General features: G+C 36.7%; 1 protein-coding gene across 1 annotated transcript in view; it reads right to left on the reverse strand.

Moving 5' to 3' along the window:
- Positions 1-1828: 1828 nt before the first annotated feature.
- Positions 1829-17413, reverse strand: part of LOC107581832 (ethanolamine kinase 1-like) — a 17178-nt gene continuing 1593 nt past the window's right edge. The window contains exons 2-10 of the mRNA XM_016267495.1: positions 10611-10870; positions 8676-8817; positions 7385-7644; positions 6061-6201; positions 5943-5968; positions 4420-4542; positions 4168-4328; positions 3917-3990; positions 1829-2085 (exon numbers count right to left, since the gene is read on the reverse strand). Of these exons, the coding sequence (XP_016122981.1) occupies positions 2013-2085; positions 3917-3990; positions 4168-4328; positions 4420-4542; positions 5943-5968; positions 6061-6201; positions 7385-7644; positions 8676-8817; positions 10611-10870 (1260 nt within the window). The 3' untranslated portion in view covers positions 1829-2012. The remainder of the gene's footprint in view (positions 2086-3916; positions 3991-4167; positions 4329-4419; positions 4543-5942; positions 5969-6060; positions 6202-7384; positions 7645-8675; positions 8818-10610; positions 10871-17413) is intronic.

Below are 17413 nucleotides of genomic sequence, written 5' to 3' on the forward strand. Positions count from 1 at the left end.
ATTCCAGTGATACTTAAAATGGATGAATCTCACAAAAACATATTCAGGTCACATTTTATGACAAAAGTGATGAGGAAAATTAAGAAATTACATTTTGCGTTAAAAGATAACAGAATGACATTTCCATAATTTAGCTAATTTCACTCCCCAAGTTCTTTTAATGCCTCCACATTCTTCTTAAGAATTTTCAATAATTCAAATTTTTCCTCTTAAATTGTCATGAAATTAATGTTTAAATGCAATAAATCGTAACATTTGTAAAAAAAGAAGAAAAAAAAGGCTTACTTTCTTTTTGAAAAATACCTTTTTTTTCTTTTCTTTTGGGTATATGGCCTGATATGTTCTTGACAGATTCCCACAAATATCTCTCGATCTCTAATTTACAGTACAATATTACAGCTGGAGTGGTGCAATTCTTGGCATTTTCCATATGCATGACAAAATAAACTTATGATTTTGTGCTTTGTGAGGCTTTAGCAAGTTTCTACTGAAATGTTTTACTCAGACAAAAACGGACATCATTTTACAGTGAAAGCATAATATATGCGACAAAGAAATTAAATAAAGCAAAAGACTGGGAAATATGAAATTATGTTCTTGTAGGTGAGAGAATTTTAGATTAACAGCACTGAAACGAAATGTAATTCAAAATGTTTTGAAAAGACTTTGAAAACCACATACAACCAGACAGTCCAGGTATTTAAGGACTGAAATGGCAATTACAGTACATCCCTAAATCTGCAATTAATATTCTAAACTTAAATAATCTCGTCCTTGTTGCTCCAGGACATTGAGTCCTCACAGATGGTGACCTGAAACAAACTACAAAACACAGTTACATTAAATATTGCCCCCTTTTCCAGTTTTAGAAAACTATTAGATTGATGTTTGGTGGGGTTACATTAGGAATGAGCTTAGTGATTATTGAGCAGATAATGACTTTCAAATCTCAGTTTGAGCTCTGCCAGGTGATGCAAACGTATTTACTGTAGGACAGAGAGCAAGAGAAGGAGGGGGAAGTGGGAGGCAGGTGGTAATATACCACAGTCTGTGATGAGTGGAAAATTCAACAGAACTCCTCACAACCATAAAAGCTAAATAGGTGGAAATGTGGCTGAGATGCTGAGGGGTCTCGTAGACCTGACTTCTTGGGAATGTCTGGAGTGAGGTCACATTGACTTCAATGGTTACTTGGTTACTTGCCTTTTAACTGGCGTCATTCATTCAAAGTGACTTATAGGGGACAAATTGCAGGGTTTAAGTCATTTGCTCAAGTGCGTAATAGTGCAGAACAGGGCAGGATTTTGACCTTGGTAACTATTTAGTTCCTGAGTCAACCCCTTTGGCTCTTAAACAGAAACTTTTGTATTATCAGCCCAGATTTTTACACATAACCCCATTACTGCACAGTAAGATAAAGCTGAAAGTACTTTTATTTTATTTTTTTGGACTTCGAGCATTTGTCAATGCAAAAGAAACAACGGTGGGCCACGTCCATTTGACAGAAGCATTATGAAGCCACAGGCTGAATGTTTCGTGTTAGTCAATGCCCATAGTATCAACATATCCCCTTGCTCAACATCACTGCAGGCCTCCTCCACAGCAAATTCTGCACAAGTTTGCTATGGCTCTCACACCGCAAAACCCATTACAAGAAGTCCCAAAGCAAAGTCGGCTCCAAGAGCATAAGGACTACTTTGGTGCAAAACAAGTGCCCAATGATAATTAATAAATAAGCTGTATTTAAAACATAAATAACACACTCATTTCAAGGGAAACTTGATCAACTAAAAGTTGAGTCCCAAAAAGAAACATGGTGTTTGAAAAAGGAATCAAGAATTTGTGGAACTACGACTTGGCAGACAAGTTGTCAACCAATCATAAGAGGTCCCAGTGCTTACCCCTGCTGCACCCCATACCCTTCCCTGACTAAAAAGGCCTCTGATTCCATAGTCAAACGGTCAACGATGAGGTCAACAGATACCAGCACTGTCCTCTCAAAACTTAACGTCTCATTTGGGGATCTCCAGGGCCATTACAGCAGGTTTGGTCTTGAAGTACTGATTGAAACGTAGCACGGCATACCTAGGAAAAGAGTATGACAGAATCTGAGCTTAAAGTCAAAATTAGGAATAAGACACAATAAGTAATATTGTCAGAAATTAACTTTTTTCAAATCAGAAATTAATTTTATTCCCCAATAATGTTTTTCTTTTACCTTTAAAATGAGATATGTTTTTATAAACAAATAAAAACAAAAACATGTCACTTTTTTAAAATTTTATTTTAGAAATTGACAAATTTTGGCTGTTATATCTATACAATTATCATCAGTTTTTAATGTATTTATAGATTTTGTTTGTGTTATGCTATATATATTAAATTAGTAGCACTATACTGTAAGTATAACAAATTAATTACAAATAAATGTATTATTATTAAATACAAAACAGCATAATAAATGGACTTATAACCCGAAGGTCGTGGGTTCGAGTCTCAGGTCTGGCAGGAATTGTCGGTGGGGGGAGTGAAAAACCAGCGCTCTCTCCAACTTCAATACCACGACTGAGGTGAGACCCTTGAGCAAGGCACCGAACCTCAACTGCTCCCCGGGCGCCCTGCTCCAGGTGTGTGTGCACTTGAATGGGTTAAATGCAGAGTACAAATTCCGAGTATGGGTCACCATACTTGGCCACACGTCACTTTACATAATTAAATATATATTGAATCAATTTAAAAACGCCTTGATGGGCATTTTGCCTTAAGACCTGGTTATTTGTTGACCTTTTTTTTTTTTGTTAAATTTGTTGTTTAACCTTTTCCTACATGCAACAATGCTGATTTTTTTTAAACAGGCTGTAGGATCCCTCCTGATCTCATCTGTGCAGGCACTGATTTGTTGTTAAAAGGTGCAGCTTGAGTAGAACAAGACCTGTTGCTTGGAAACTGGTGACGTAGGAAGTTTACAGAATATATTACTTGAGCCAATTTAATAAAAGTGAGCCACAATTCCTACAAAAATATCCTCAGCCTACGGATGACATAACTCACCCCCTCCATATAACCAAGACTAGAGTAACTTAATTAAAGTTTCATAGTGCTACAGATACACAACCCTGAAGATTTCAAGTGCGGTTTAGGTCGAGTGCCAAAGTCACAGAGGGCAGCAGGCTGTAACTCACTTGTTGCAGTCAAATCTACTTTTCACCTCTGGAAAACAAACACCATTGACTGGTTTCTATAGGCAATAGAAATAACAATCCGCACCCATTCATTTTGCAGTATGCGGGAGAGCTTCATATTAGACGTTCCCCTCCAACTGAGGCTTTCATTCACAGATTTCTCAGATCTAATGTATTTTTAAAGTGCAAAGACAATGGACAAGGTATTGGGACATTGTTTTAGCCATGAACCCAAGAGATCTCAGCTTCATGTGATTCTATATATAAATGTTATTTATTTATTTATTATTTTGTTGTTTTACTTTTGATATTAAAAAGTGACAAATAACCTGGAGACCCATATAGTATAATTATATTTTCAGGGTATTAATATGATTTATATTATGATATTCATAGTATGTATGTCATACATACTACGTCACATACTACTTATATTAGCATTTTTTTAAATTAAATTTCTAAATTTGGTCCAATGTGTCCAATATTGAAATACCAGGACTTATTCCCAGTATACAATTTTATATTAGCTTACAAAAGTATCTTCTGGAACTAAAACTTGCTTGTTTATTAGCTGCACGAGTTGCCACCACTTACTGTCACTTACATATCACTTACTGTACATTCTTTATCTGCCAGTAACACCCATTTCTCTTAACACAGTCTTAACATGCCTGTAAATAAATCCTCCCCCATCACAGAGATGAAAGGTTTGCTGAGCTGGGTATGCTGCTTACCCAAGGAAGTCAAACTCAATTGTGGAGTACTTGGCTTGGATCAGGGCCCAGAAACCCCAGAAGAAATGTGAAGCCTGCCAAAGCAGAAGAACAAGAACTTTAGGGCAAAGCCTCCCAGCTCAGTCCATACACAGACGTATCGCTGACACCAATCAACATGCAAAAAGCTTGTAATCCATATCCTAGGAATAAACTTCATAAATGCAGCATTATGAAAACACTTCCTCCTCTATGATCCTCTGGACACTCACCAGAGCAAATTTGTTGACCTGTACATAGAGTGTCTCCAGTTCACGCTGGCTCACCTCTTCACCTTTCTTGGTAAAGAGCTTGTAGGCCTGCAAATAAGTGTGCAACCAGTCCAACTGCATTTCTTGACTGGGATAAAGGTTATAGTCGGGTTCACTCATGCCTGATAAACAAACAAATACACGTATAATGAGGTTAATGCAAAACAAATCCCAGAGGATTACTTTTATGAATGATATTTTAATGCCGCTCACCTGCAAATTCATTAAAATGGTTTCCAATGTCAAATGCTTGGTAGTTGTAACTTGAGTATTCATAATCGATAAACCGAACATGACCTGAAAAAAGCAAGAGGGGTTGATTTGTAGTAAGAAAAACTAAATATTAGACTTGAATGCCTTTTAATACAAAATCACAAAATGTAATGCCTTAGGTGAAAAGTGTCAACACTTTGGCTCTATGGTGTTGTCAATATTTCTTTGTTTGAGCAGCCCAACATGTCAACTTCTGGCTCAACCAAATGAAGGATTTCATGTTTGCCTAAATAATAAAACACGGGAGGCAGCATGGAAACAGCGGCAGTAGTGTTTGTGAAACGTGGAAGCAGTCAGTATATTTGCTATTATGTTGCACAATATTAGATATACATTTTAAAACAACAGAAAAACATATACATATACACATACCGTTCATACATTTATGAACGGTTTGTAAGGTGCTTTTTTTTTGGAAAGAAATTAACACTTCTACTTAGCAAGGACACACTAGATTGATTGATTAAAAGCCACAGTAAAGATATTTATAATATCCGTTTCAAATAATTCTATTCTTTTGAACTTTTTATTTATCAAAGAATTGAAAAATTCAGTTTTGCCATTACAGAAATAAGTTACATTTTAAAATATCTTAATTAATATTATTTCACAATTTTACAAAATAATATTATATTTTATCAAATGCAACCTTAGTGAGCATAAAAGACTTATTTCAAAACATAAAAAAAAAAAGAAGGAACTTACGGGTTTGGAACAACATGAAAGAGTAATTAATGACAGAATTTTCATTTTTGGGTGAACTATCCCTTTAATAAGTTCATGTTAGCTCATGTTAGCTGAAGTCTGTTAAATAACATTATCAAACACACTTTGGATTTTAATAATGTTTTATTATATGCTGAAATGAACATTAAGATTAATAAAAGTAATTTTCATTGCCAGTTCATGTACTTAGAGTTAACAAATGGAATCCTATTGAATCAACTAAATGCTTCATCAGGCTTTTAACGGATGGATTAACAAAAGAGAAATTAAGACAGTGATAAAGTCGTCCAGTTAAACCAATGAGAAAGTCTGTCCGAGTGACCACTCTCCCTTCATAATGGGCTTAAGGAGCTATTTCTAGAATCTTCTTTTGCCCTGCGGCGGCTCACTCAAAACCTAGGAGCACTGATCTGATTTGTTGCTTTTTTGCTTAAGTTGATGACTTGTATAAAGTCAAACTACTGTGTGAAATCGGCCAATTTGACTTTGGGCAGTAGTATAATCTCCACCAGAGAATCTCTTATGAAACTAATGCTCTAATGACTGATGACGGAAATGACTTCTCATGTGCATTATCTCTGACTCCCAATAAACGTCAGGATGCAAAAAGAGAGAGCATGTTTGTAAGGAAGACAGTGGAGATAATTATGTGACATAACAGCTCTGCGCATGAGATTAGACGGACGGATGCAATCTGTATACTGTGTAACACCTGTCTGAGCAAAATCTAAACGTACAGTGGTTTCGAATGGCTTTAATAGGTCTCATCCAATCAGATTCTGAGTTGTGAACTATTTGTGTTATAACCTGAATTTTAGATCATTGAAGATTTAAAACCCACTCTCTGAGGGTTACCTGACATTAGATGCTTGGTCTGTGAACTCAGTGGCCACCAGCGAGAAGTACTTGCGCATTTTGATCCACAGGTTGGGTTTGGGGATGCAGCCGTTGTGTGCGTGGATGGCGTGAATGCGGGCCATTTCACGCGCGATCAGTCTGCCAATAATAACAAAGGAAGAAGTTGGTCAAAATGGCAGCGTTTCATTTCAGGTTAAATACAATGCCTGGAAAAAGCTGTTTGAGTGGAAAAATGGATATTAGCCCTGGGTCACTGGTGTAGATTTTGATACGGTTCACTGTGTGCCTGGAAGGAGATTACGTGACCCTCATGACAGGAATGAACACTTCTGTCTGAGTGCACATGAACTTCACTCCAAATTTGCAGTTAGCTTAGACTATATAAAGAATGTTTGCACAAAACATTCTTCAATATTTAAAGACATTTTTTCAAAGGGTGCCTACTATGTCAGCTTTGTTCTTATTTCTTTTTCAACAAATTATGTTTCTATTTAATTATTTCAAATAGTGATACTCCAACTAGTTAACATTTATTCTTTGGCATAAATCTATCACTTACCAATAGTGATTAGTATTCTACCTATTACATATATATATATATAAAATTAATAATAATAATAATAATAATATTACAAAAATAGTAAGCATCACAACTATTTTCAACATTGATAATGAAAAGAAATGTTGAGCCGCAAATCAGCATATTAGAATGATTTCTGAAGGATCATGTGACACTACAGACTGGAGTAATGATGCTGAAAATTCAGCTTTGCATCAGAAATAAATTACATTTTAAAATACATTTAAATAGAAAACACTTATTTTAATCTGCAATATTATTTCATAGTATTACTGCTTCTGCTGTATTTTTATCAAATAATCAGTGAGCATAAGAGACTTCTTTCAAAAACATTTTACAAATATTAACAATCACACTTTTGAATGGTAGTGTAAACTGATTAATTTTCAGTATTGATTTTTGATTAATTAAATTTTACCTCATTGTAATGCATTCTGGGATTCTCTTATCAAAGGATAATATTTTAAAATTTGAACAAATTAGGTATAATTATGTAATTAGTACAATTATAAATATGTAAGAAGTATACGTTTTTGGAACAGAGCTAAGATTAGTTTTAAAGCCTTCCTTATTATAGTCACAAAGGCCAAAATAGGCAATGTACATCAAAGTAAAATCAAAGTGAAGTACTCCATGTTCTAACCAAAATGCCCAAGTCAATAGACCAAATAAATGTGTTATTTTTAGAATGAACACCCATTTGGATCCTTCCATTTTGTGCCTTGTGCTGAACGGACCCACCTGAGTAACACAGGGTCCCTGACGTCTTGAGTATCCAGAGCACGTCCTTGTATGAACTCGTAGCAGATGCCATTCTGGAAGGAGCAGTAAAGTCGGGGCGCGCAACCGTTGGCGTGCAGAACCTGGAAGCTCTTCAGTTCATTGTCTCGGTCTACGATCAGCTCGGTCTTGTTGCCGTACACCCTTACCAGCACCACATCCTCGAGGCAGTCCTCCACATAACACCCCACCAGTTTGTTAGTTGTGCCATCGGTGAAAAGCTAAAGGTACAAAGCAAACATAAGGAAGGATTGCAATCACAGCTATTTTTGGTTGCAAGATATTTAAACTTTACAGTTGACTTGAAACGGCATTCAAAACCAGTTTTACTTCTGTAATTTGAAGTATATCATGCAACAAGAACTGAATGTTGAAACTGTTTTATGTTTACTTAAAGGGTTTGTTCAGCCACAAATTAAAATGTACTCGCCTTCAGGCCATCCAAGATGTAGATGAGTTTGTTTGTTCATCAGAAAAAATCTTTGGAGAAATTTAGCATTACTTCACTTGCTCAAGTAATTTTCATTGCCAGTTCATGTACTTAGAGTTAACAAATGGAATCCTATTGAATCAACTAAATGCTTCATCAGGCTTTTAACGGATGGATTAACAAAAGAGAAATTAAGACAGTGATAAAGTCGTCCAGTTAAACCAATGAGAAAGTCTGTCCGAGTGACCACTCTCCCTTCATAATGGGCTTAAGGAGCTATTTCTAGAATCTTCTTTTGCCCTGCGGCGGCTCACTCAAAACCTAGGAGCACTGATCTGATTTGTTGCTTTTTTGCTTAAGTTGATGACTTGTATAAAGTCAAACTACTGTGTGAAATCGGCCAATTTGGACTTGTATAAAGTCAAACTACTGCGTGAAATCGGCCAATTTGACTTTGGGCAGTAGTATAATCTCCACCAGAGAATCTCTTATGAAACTAATGCTCTAATGACTGATGACGGAAATGACTTCACATGTGCATTATCTCTGACTCCCAATAAACGTCAGGATGCAAAAAGAGAGAGCATGTTTGTAAGGAAGACAGTGGAGATAATTATGTGACATAACAGCTCTGTGCATGAGATTAGACGGACGGATGCAATCTGTATACTGTGTAACACCTGTCTGAGCAAAATCTAAACGTACAGTGGTTTCGAATGGCTTTAATAGGTCTCATCCAATCAGATTCTGAGTTGTGAACTATTTGTGTTATAACCTGAATTTTAGATCATTGAAGATTTAAAACCCACTCTCTGAGGGTTACCTGACATTAGATGCTTGGTCTGTGAACTCAGTGGCCACCAGCGAGAAGTACTTGCGCATTTTGATCCACAGGTTGGGTTTGGGGATGCAGCCGTTGTGTGCGTGGATGGCGTGAATGCGGGCCATTTCTCGTGCGATCAGTCTGCATTTAAATAGAAAACACTTATTTTAATCTGCAATATTATTTCATAGTATTACTGCTTCTGCTGTATTTTTATCAAATAATCAGTGAGCATAAGAGACTTCTTTCAAAAACATTTTACAAATATTAACAATCACACTTTTGAATGGTAGTGTAAACTGATTAATTTTCAGTATTGATTTTTGATTAATTAAATTTTACCTCATTGTAATGCATTCTGGGATTCTCTTATCAAAGGATAATATTTTAAAATTTGAACAAATTAGGTATAATTATGTAATTAGTACAATTATAAATATGTAAGAAGTATACGTTTTTGGAACAGAGCTAAGATTAGTTTTAAAGCCTTCCTTATTATAGTCACAAAGGCCAAAATAGGCAATGTACATCAAAGTAAAATCAAAGTGAAGTACTCCATGTTCTAACCAAAATGCCCAAGTCAATAGACCAAATAAATGTGTTATTTTTAGAATGAACACCCATTTGGATCCTTCCATTTTGTGCCTTGTGCTGAACGGACCCACCTGAGTAACACAGGGTCCCTGACGTCTTGAGTATCCAGAGCACGTCCTTGTATGAACTCGTAGCAGATGCCATTCTGGAAGGAGCAGTAAAGTCGGGGCGCGCAACCGTTGGCGTGCAGAACCTGGAAGCTCTTCAGTTCATTGTCTCGGTCTACGATCAGCTCGGTCTTGTTGCCGTACACCCTTACCAGCACCACATCCTCGAGGCAGTCCTCCACATAACACCCCACCAGTTTGTTAGTTGTGCCATCGGTGAAAAGCTAAAGGTACAAAGCAAACATAAGGAAGGATTGCAATCACAGCTATTTTTGGTTGCAAGATATTTAAACTTTACAGTTGACTTGAAACGGCATTCAAAACCAGTTTTACTTCTGTAATTTGAAGTATATCATGCAACAAGAACTGAATGTTGAAACTGTTTTATGTTTACTTAAAGGGTTTGTTCAGCCACAAATTAAAATGTACTCGCCTTCAGGCCATCCAAGATGTAGATGAGTTTGTTTGTTCATCAGAAAAAATCTTTGGAGAAATTTAGCATTACTTCACTTGCTCACCAAAGGATCCTCTGCAGTGAATGTGTGCCGTCAGTCCAAACGGCTGATAAAAACATCGCAACAGTCCACAAGTAATCCACACCACTCCAGTCCATCAATTAAAGTCTTGTGCAAAAGCTGCATGTTTGTAAGAAACAAATCCATCAAGATGTTTTTAATTTCAAACTGTAGCTTCCAGCTAAAATACGAATCCTCTATCCATATTATTGCTTTCTCGAAATAAAAAGTTGTCTTGTCTGAATCAGGAGAGAAATAAGTGAAAACAGTTTGCATGTTGGTGGATTTTGAAGTACGTGGACAACAGGGATGGACTTTTTTACTAAAGGAAGCGTTATTGTGGACTATGGACTTGTATGTTGGTCAGAACAATGGTTTAAAGTTAAAATGCCTTGATGGATTTGTTTCTTAAAACAAGCAGCTTTTTACCTCACAAGGTGTTAAAATTTGAACAAATTAGTTATAATTATGTAATTAGTACAATTATAAATATGTAAGAAGTATACGTTTTTGGAACAGAGCTAAGATTAGTTTTAAAGCCTTCCTTATTATAGTCACAAAGGCCAAAATAGGCAATGTACATCAAAGTAAAATCAAAGTGAAGTACTCCATGTTCTAACCAAAATGCCCAAGTCAATAGACCAAATAAATGTGTTATTTTTAGAATGAACACCCATTTGGATCCTTCCATTTTGTGCCTTGTGCTGAACGGACCCACCTGAGTAACACAGGGTCCCTGACGTCTTGAGTATCCAGAGCACGTCCTTGTATGAACTCGTAGCAGATGCCATTCTGGAAGGAGCAGTAAAGTCGGGGCGCGCAACCGTTGGCGTGCAGAACCTGGAAGCTCTTCAGTTCATTGTCTCGGTCTACGATCAGCTCGGTCTTGTTGCCGTACACCCTTACCAGCACCACATCCTCGAGGCAGTCCTCCACATAACACCCCACCAGTTTGTTAGTTGTGCCATCGGTGAAAAGCTAAAGGTACAAAGCAAACATAAGGAAGGATTGCAATCACAGCTATTTTTGGTTGCAAGATATTTAAACTTTACAGTTGACTTGAAACGGCATTCAAAACCAGTTTTACTTCTGTAATTTGAAGTATATCATGCAACAAGAACTGAATGTTGAAACTGTTTTATGTTTACTTAAAGGGTTTGTTCAGCCACAAATTAAAATGTACTCGCCTTCAGGCCATCCAAGATGTAGATGAGTTTGTTTGTTCATCAGAAAAAATCTTTGGAGAAATTTAGCATTACTTCACTTGCTCACCAAAGGATCCTCTGCAGTGAATGTGTGCCGTCAGTCCAAACGGCTGATAAAAACATCGCAACAGTCCACAAGTAATCCACACCACTCCAGTCCATCAATTAAAGTCTTGTGCAAAAGCTGCATGTTTGTAAGAAACAAATCCATCAAGATGTTTTTAATTTCAAACTGTAGCTTCCAGCTAAAATACGAATCCTCTATCCATATTATTGCTTTCTCGAAATAAAAAGTTGTCTTGTCTGAATCAGGAGAGAAATAAGTGAAAACAGTTTGCATGTTGGTGGATTTTGAAGTACGTGGACAACAGGGATGGACTTTTTTACTAAAGGAAGCGTTATTGTGGACTATGGACTTGTATGTTGGTCAGAACAATGGTTTAAAGTTAAAATGTCTTGATGGATTTGTTTCTTAAAACAAGCAGCTTTTTACCTCACAAGGTGTTAAATGATGGACTGGAGTCGTGTGGATTAATTTGATGTTTTTATCAGCTGTTTGAATGATAAAGAAACAACCTCATCAACATCTTTGTTGGCCTGAGGGCTATAATTTTTTTTTTGGGTGAACTATTCCTTTAAAGACACAAAAAAGCTATGTCAATCACAATGGAGCATATGATAAACTGGCAAGACTTAAAATGCTTTGTACTTGTAATATTATATCCCACAATTCACTGCAGCGGCCTTGCCACCCACCGATGCATTTCTGAGATTCCTGAAATGACCAATGTACAAACAGCACGAGTGGTCAACATACAGTACAGAGGATGAATTCAACTCTGAGCAGGTGCCGTTTTGACTGTTCGACAGATTTGTCAACAGGTTGCACACTTCTATCTTGTAATGCGTTTCAATAGCAAATGGGTTTAAGATATATTGCTGACAGCAAATATGATTAAATATCATAACTATATGAACAATGCAGGATAGTTGAACTGACTGAATGGTCAGTGTTTACAGTTGAGCCTAGGTCAGGTGGTTATCATCAACAACCACAACACAACGTCTAACTCTTTCGGCTATGTCACACGACCATGCGATAAACTATGCTGGCTATCTGTAAACAGTGGCGTGCTACCCACATGGAGGTCGAACGGGATTAGGTTCATTCATCCTGGCTTCAAAGCAGCGCAAACACAACTCATGTTTGTCCAACAGTATGGGGGTGAATCTCTAAAAAAACATGTTCGAGTCATAGGTCATCCCAAAATCTTCAGAATAAAATATCAAAATGAAGTCTATTTTTAGGACCAGGACCAAGGATGGGCCAGTGGAAAATATTTGGGCCATGTGTTTTTGTCTCATGCAAATTTAGATAAATTGAATATCTCTGTTGTGTATTCTGCAGATTTGAATGTTCCCAAGGTTACATTATCTCGCTGGCTGACTTAGTTGAGGTTTTGTTGAATTCACAACAAGGACTTCTGAAAGGAATGGGCTGAACATTATAAATTAATCAGAAGGTTTGCCATAATTTTCCTGAAAAAGTGTTGTGTGGATCTATAGCTGATGTGTACATAATTGCATACATCATTTTTTTTTTTTTGAACAAATCATGTTAAAATGCTAAAAAAAAAAAAACATCAACTTTTTGGTTATATGAATATCTGCAACTGTTTGGGCCCCTAAAACAAGGGGTCTTTTTTCCTCCTTGTGTATGAGTTCCATATTCTCAATATATCACACCATAAAAGCCTGATGTATCAAATATGACGCTCAACACATATTCAAACTCCTTTTTTTTTTTTTTTTACATTTTTACACAAGGTTTCAATGAACTGTTCCATTTCAAAATATTTTATTTTTCTGACTTTAATTTCATATTGCATGCTTTACAGCAGTGGCCAGCAACCTTTTTAGGCCCAAGATCCCTGACCTCTGCCTTTATGAAAGACAAGATCTACCTATTGAAGAATCGATTGAAAAAGACATCCCAGATTGTACTTCAAATTTGAGGCCTTTTACCACTGCATTTTAATCATGATCTGCACGGGCAGTTGTTTTTTTCAGGATTTAAAACAAAAACAGAAGGGTCTGACTTTAGGTGTTTTTTATTTATTTTCTACATAAAACATATGCACGAAACAAAAACGGGAGGTCTGAATGAGACGCACTCTCTGACAGCAGGTGGCGCCTATGAACAGGGTTGCCAGGTTTTCGCAATGAAACTAGTCCAATCACGTTTGGAGGAGGGTTCCCCAGTAAAAATCGCATTCTGGGGGTAAAATACACGTTTTTCGGTGGGGATCTTCCAGTAAAATTCACATTCCAGGGACCAAATATCACGTTATTGGGGTCGCTTCAACCCGCGGCAATACATTAATAATTTGAAGTATATCATGCAACAAGAACTGAATGTTGAAACTGGTTTATGTTTACTTAAAGGGTTTGTTCAGCCACAAATTAAAAATGTACTCGCCTTCAGGCCATCCAAGATGTAGATGAGTTTGTTTGTTCATCAGAAAAAATCTTTGGAGAAATTTAGCATTACTTCACTTGCTCACCAAAGGATCCTCTGCAGTGAATGTGTGCCGTCAGTCCAAACGGCTGATAAAAACATCGCAACAGTCCACAAGTAATCCACACCACTCCAGTCCATCAATTAAAGTCTTGTGCAAAAGCTGCATGTTTGTAAGAAACAAATCCATCAAGATGTTTTTAATTTCAAACTGTAGCTTCCAGCTAAAATACGAATCCTCTATCCATATTATTGCTTTCTCGAAATAAAAAGTTGTCTTGTCTGAATCAGGAGAGAAATAAGTGAAAACAGTTTGCATGTTGGTGGATTTTGAAGTACGTGGACAACAGGGATGGACTTTTTTACTAAAGGAAGCGTTATTGTGGACTATGGACTTGTATGTTGGTCAGAACAATGGTTTAAAGTTAAAATGTCTTGATGGATTTGTTTCTTAAAACAAGCAGCTTTTTACCTCACAAGGTGTTAAATGATGGACTGGAGTCGTGTGGATTAATTTGATGTTTTTATCAGCTGTTTGAATGATAAAGAAACAACCTCATCAACATCTTTGTTGGCCTGAGGGCTATAATTTTTTTTTTGGGTGAACTATTCCTTTAAAGACACAAAAAAGCTATGTCAATCACAATGGAGCATATGATAAACTGGCAAGACTTAAAATGCTTTGTACTTGTAATATTATATCCCACAATTCACTGCAGCGGCCTTGCCACCCACCGATGCATTTCTGAGATTCCTGAAATGACCAATGTACAAACAGCACGAGTGGTCAACATACAGTACAGAGGATGAATTCAACTCTGAGCAGGTGCCGTTTTGACTGTTCGACAGATTTGTCAACAGGTTGCACACTTCTATCTTGTAATGCGTTTCAATAGCAAATGGGTTTAAGATATATTGCTGACAGCAAATATGATTAAATATCATAACTATATGAACAATGCAGGATAGTTGAACTGACTGAATGGTCAGTGTTTACAGTTGAGCCTAGGTCAGGTGGTTATCATCAACAACCACAACACAACGTCTAACTCTTTCGGCTATGTCACACGACCATGCGATAAACTATGCTGGCTATCTGTAAACAGTGGCGTGCTACCCACATGGAGGTCGAACGGGATTAGGTTCATTCATCCTGGCTTCAAAGCAGCGCAAACACAACTCATGTTTGTCCAACAGTATGGGGGTGAATCTCTAAAAAAACATGTTCGAGTCATAGGTCATCCCAAAATCTTCAGAATAAAATATCAAAATGAAGTCTATTTTTAGGACCAGGACCAAGGATGGGCCAGTGGAAAATATTTGGGCCATGTGTTTTTGTCTCATGCAAATTTAGATAAATTGAATATCTCTGTTGTGTATTCTGCAGATTTGAATGTTCCCAAGGTTACATTATCTCGCTGGCTGACTTAGTTGAGGTTTTGTTGAATTCACAACAAGGACTTCTGAAAGGAATGGGCTGAACATTATAAATTAATCAGAAGGTTTGCCATAATTTTCCTGAAAAAGTGTTGTGTGGATCTATAGCTGATGTGTACATAATTGCATACATCATTTTTTTTTTTTTGAACAAATCATGTTAAAATGCTAAAAAAAAAAAAACATCAACTTTTTGGTTATATGAATATCTGCAACTGTTTGGGCCCCTAAAACAAGGGGTCTTTTTTCCTCCTTGTGTATGAGTTCCATATTCTCAATATATCACACCATAAAAGCCTGATGTATCAAATATGACGCTCAACACATATTCAAACTCCTTTTTTTTTTTTTTTTACATTTTTACACAAGGTTTCAATGAACTGTTCCATTTCAAAATATTTTATTTTTCTGACTTTAATTTCATATTGCATGCTTTACAGCAGTGGCCAGCAACCTTTTTAGGCCCAAGATCCCTGACCTCTGCCTTTATGAAAGACAAGATCTACCTATTGAAGAATCGATTGAAAAAGACATCCCAGATTGTACTTCAAATTTGAGGCCTTTTACCACTGCATTTTAATCATGATCTGCACGGGCAGTTGTTTTTGATTTGATTTAGATTAATTTCAGGATTTAAAACAAAAACAGAAGGGTCTGACTTTAGGTGTTTTTTATTTATTTTCTACATAAAACATATGCACGAAACAAAAACGGGAGGTCTGAATGAGACGCACTCTCTGACAGCAGGTGGCGCCTATGAACAGGGTTGCCAGGTTTTCGCAATGAAACTAGTCCAATCACGTTTGGAGGAGGGTTCCCCAGTAAAAATCGCATTCTGGGGGTAAAATACACGTTTTTCGGTGGGGATCTTCCAGTAAAATTCACATTCCAGGGACCAAATATCACGTTATTGGGGTCGCTTCAACCCGCGGCAATACATTAATATAACCCCATAAATGTAATGCATTTTTGTACTTATTTTATTTTATTTTTCGGGATCTACTGGGACAGTGATAAAGATCTACCAATCGCGATCGACGGGTTGGTGACCACTGCTTTACAGGGTCAATATAGCGGTATCATTTCTGGCATATTAAATCTATTAATGCTAGTAAACGTATTACATTTATTTATTGGCAAAACATACAAATTTCAGGAAAAAAATTATTTAAAAAAAATTGTGATAAGTATAAAATACAACCACCCTGGGTTTTTTTGTATTACATTGAGAATTAGAGAGAAAAATGTGCTTAATATCACAAAAAAAGGCTTAATTTCTTTAAGCACAAGATATGAATTATTATGTAATTTCTTGCTTTTACGATGAAATATGGCTGGGGCACGTCATCATGAGATTCATTAGTGACGTGGACTGGGACACGCTGCCTCTGCGTAAAGACACACAAACAATAATAACACTGTTCATTAGTAACCTTCACTTCCCATCACATAATGATAGCACTCAAACAGATACGACAGATAAGGCTGATAATTGGTGCAATAATGCATGTTTATAGTTGTGTTAAGTGTGTAGCCTATGTGGCGTTGGGTGGAGACCAAAGGCCAGACAGTCAGTGTGACTCAGGTTATTTAAACAACTGCATTAGGACAAATTACCTCATGGGAGGCTTGCTTTATTACTATTACTATTCAAATATCTGTTATTAACTGTGTGAAGATTGTGATCCTCCTAAACGAAAATAAACATTTTCCAATGAAGTCGTGAGACATTGATCTGATTACGCAAATGCAACAGGCTGATCACTTTTGAATCAAATGTGGTTTTGGGTCGAGTCAATCTAATCAGATCAAGTAGTTTCAAACCAGAACGCCAGGTGGGAGCTGCTCTATCTGAGAGATAACCTCTTATTCAGAGGTGATAAGCAACAGCTGACCTGCGTCAAGAACAAAAGAAGCAAAATATGTAACTGGTGCACCAGCGTAGTCCAGATTGACCATTATGTAAAACGTGTGTGTGTGTGTACAGACAGAACCTTCAACAACATGACCTGCAACAAAATGCATTGACACTACCTGTGAGCAAAAAGACCGTGGGGTTTATTTAAATCAGATTTATGTATTGTATTCTATGCAAATGCAGCACAAGTACATTTTCATTATGGCAATACACCTTACCAAGCAAACTCATTTCACTGTACTTAAAGATTTATTGAGGTGTTAGCATGTAGTTGAACTGGGATATGCAAACATGAACTATGTTGACACAATAATGAAAGTACAGATGAACATCTTTTTAAACACCCTATTATTTTTTAATTATTTATAAAATGTATTTATTATTAAAGGGTTAGTTCACCCCCAAAATGAAAATTCTGTCATTAATTACTCACCCTCATGTCG

This window comes from Sinocyclocheilus grahami, unplaced genomic scaffold, assembly GCF_001515645.1.
Source record: "Sinocyclocheilus grahami isolate Dianchi unplaced genomic scaffold, SAMN03320097.WGS_v1.1 scaffold3.1, whole genome shotgun sequence".
NCBI lineage: Eukaryota > Metazoa > Chordata > Actinopteri > Cypriniformes > Cyprinidae > Sinocyclocheilus > Sinocyclocheilus grahami.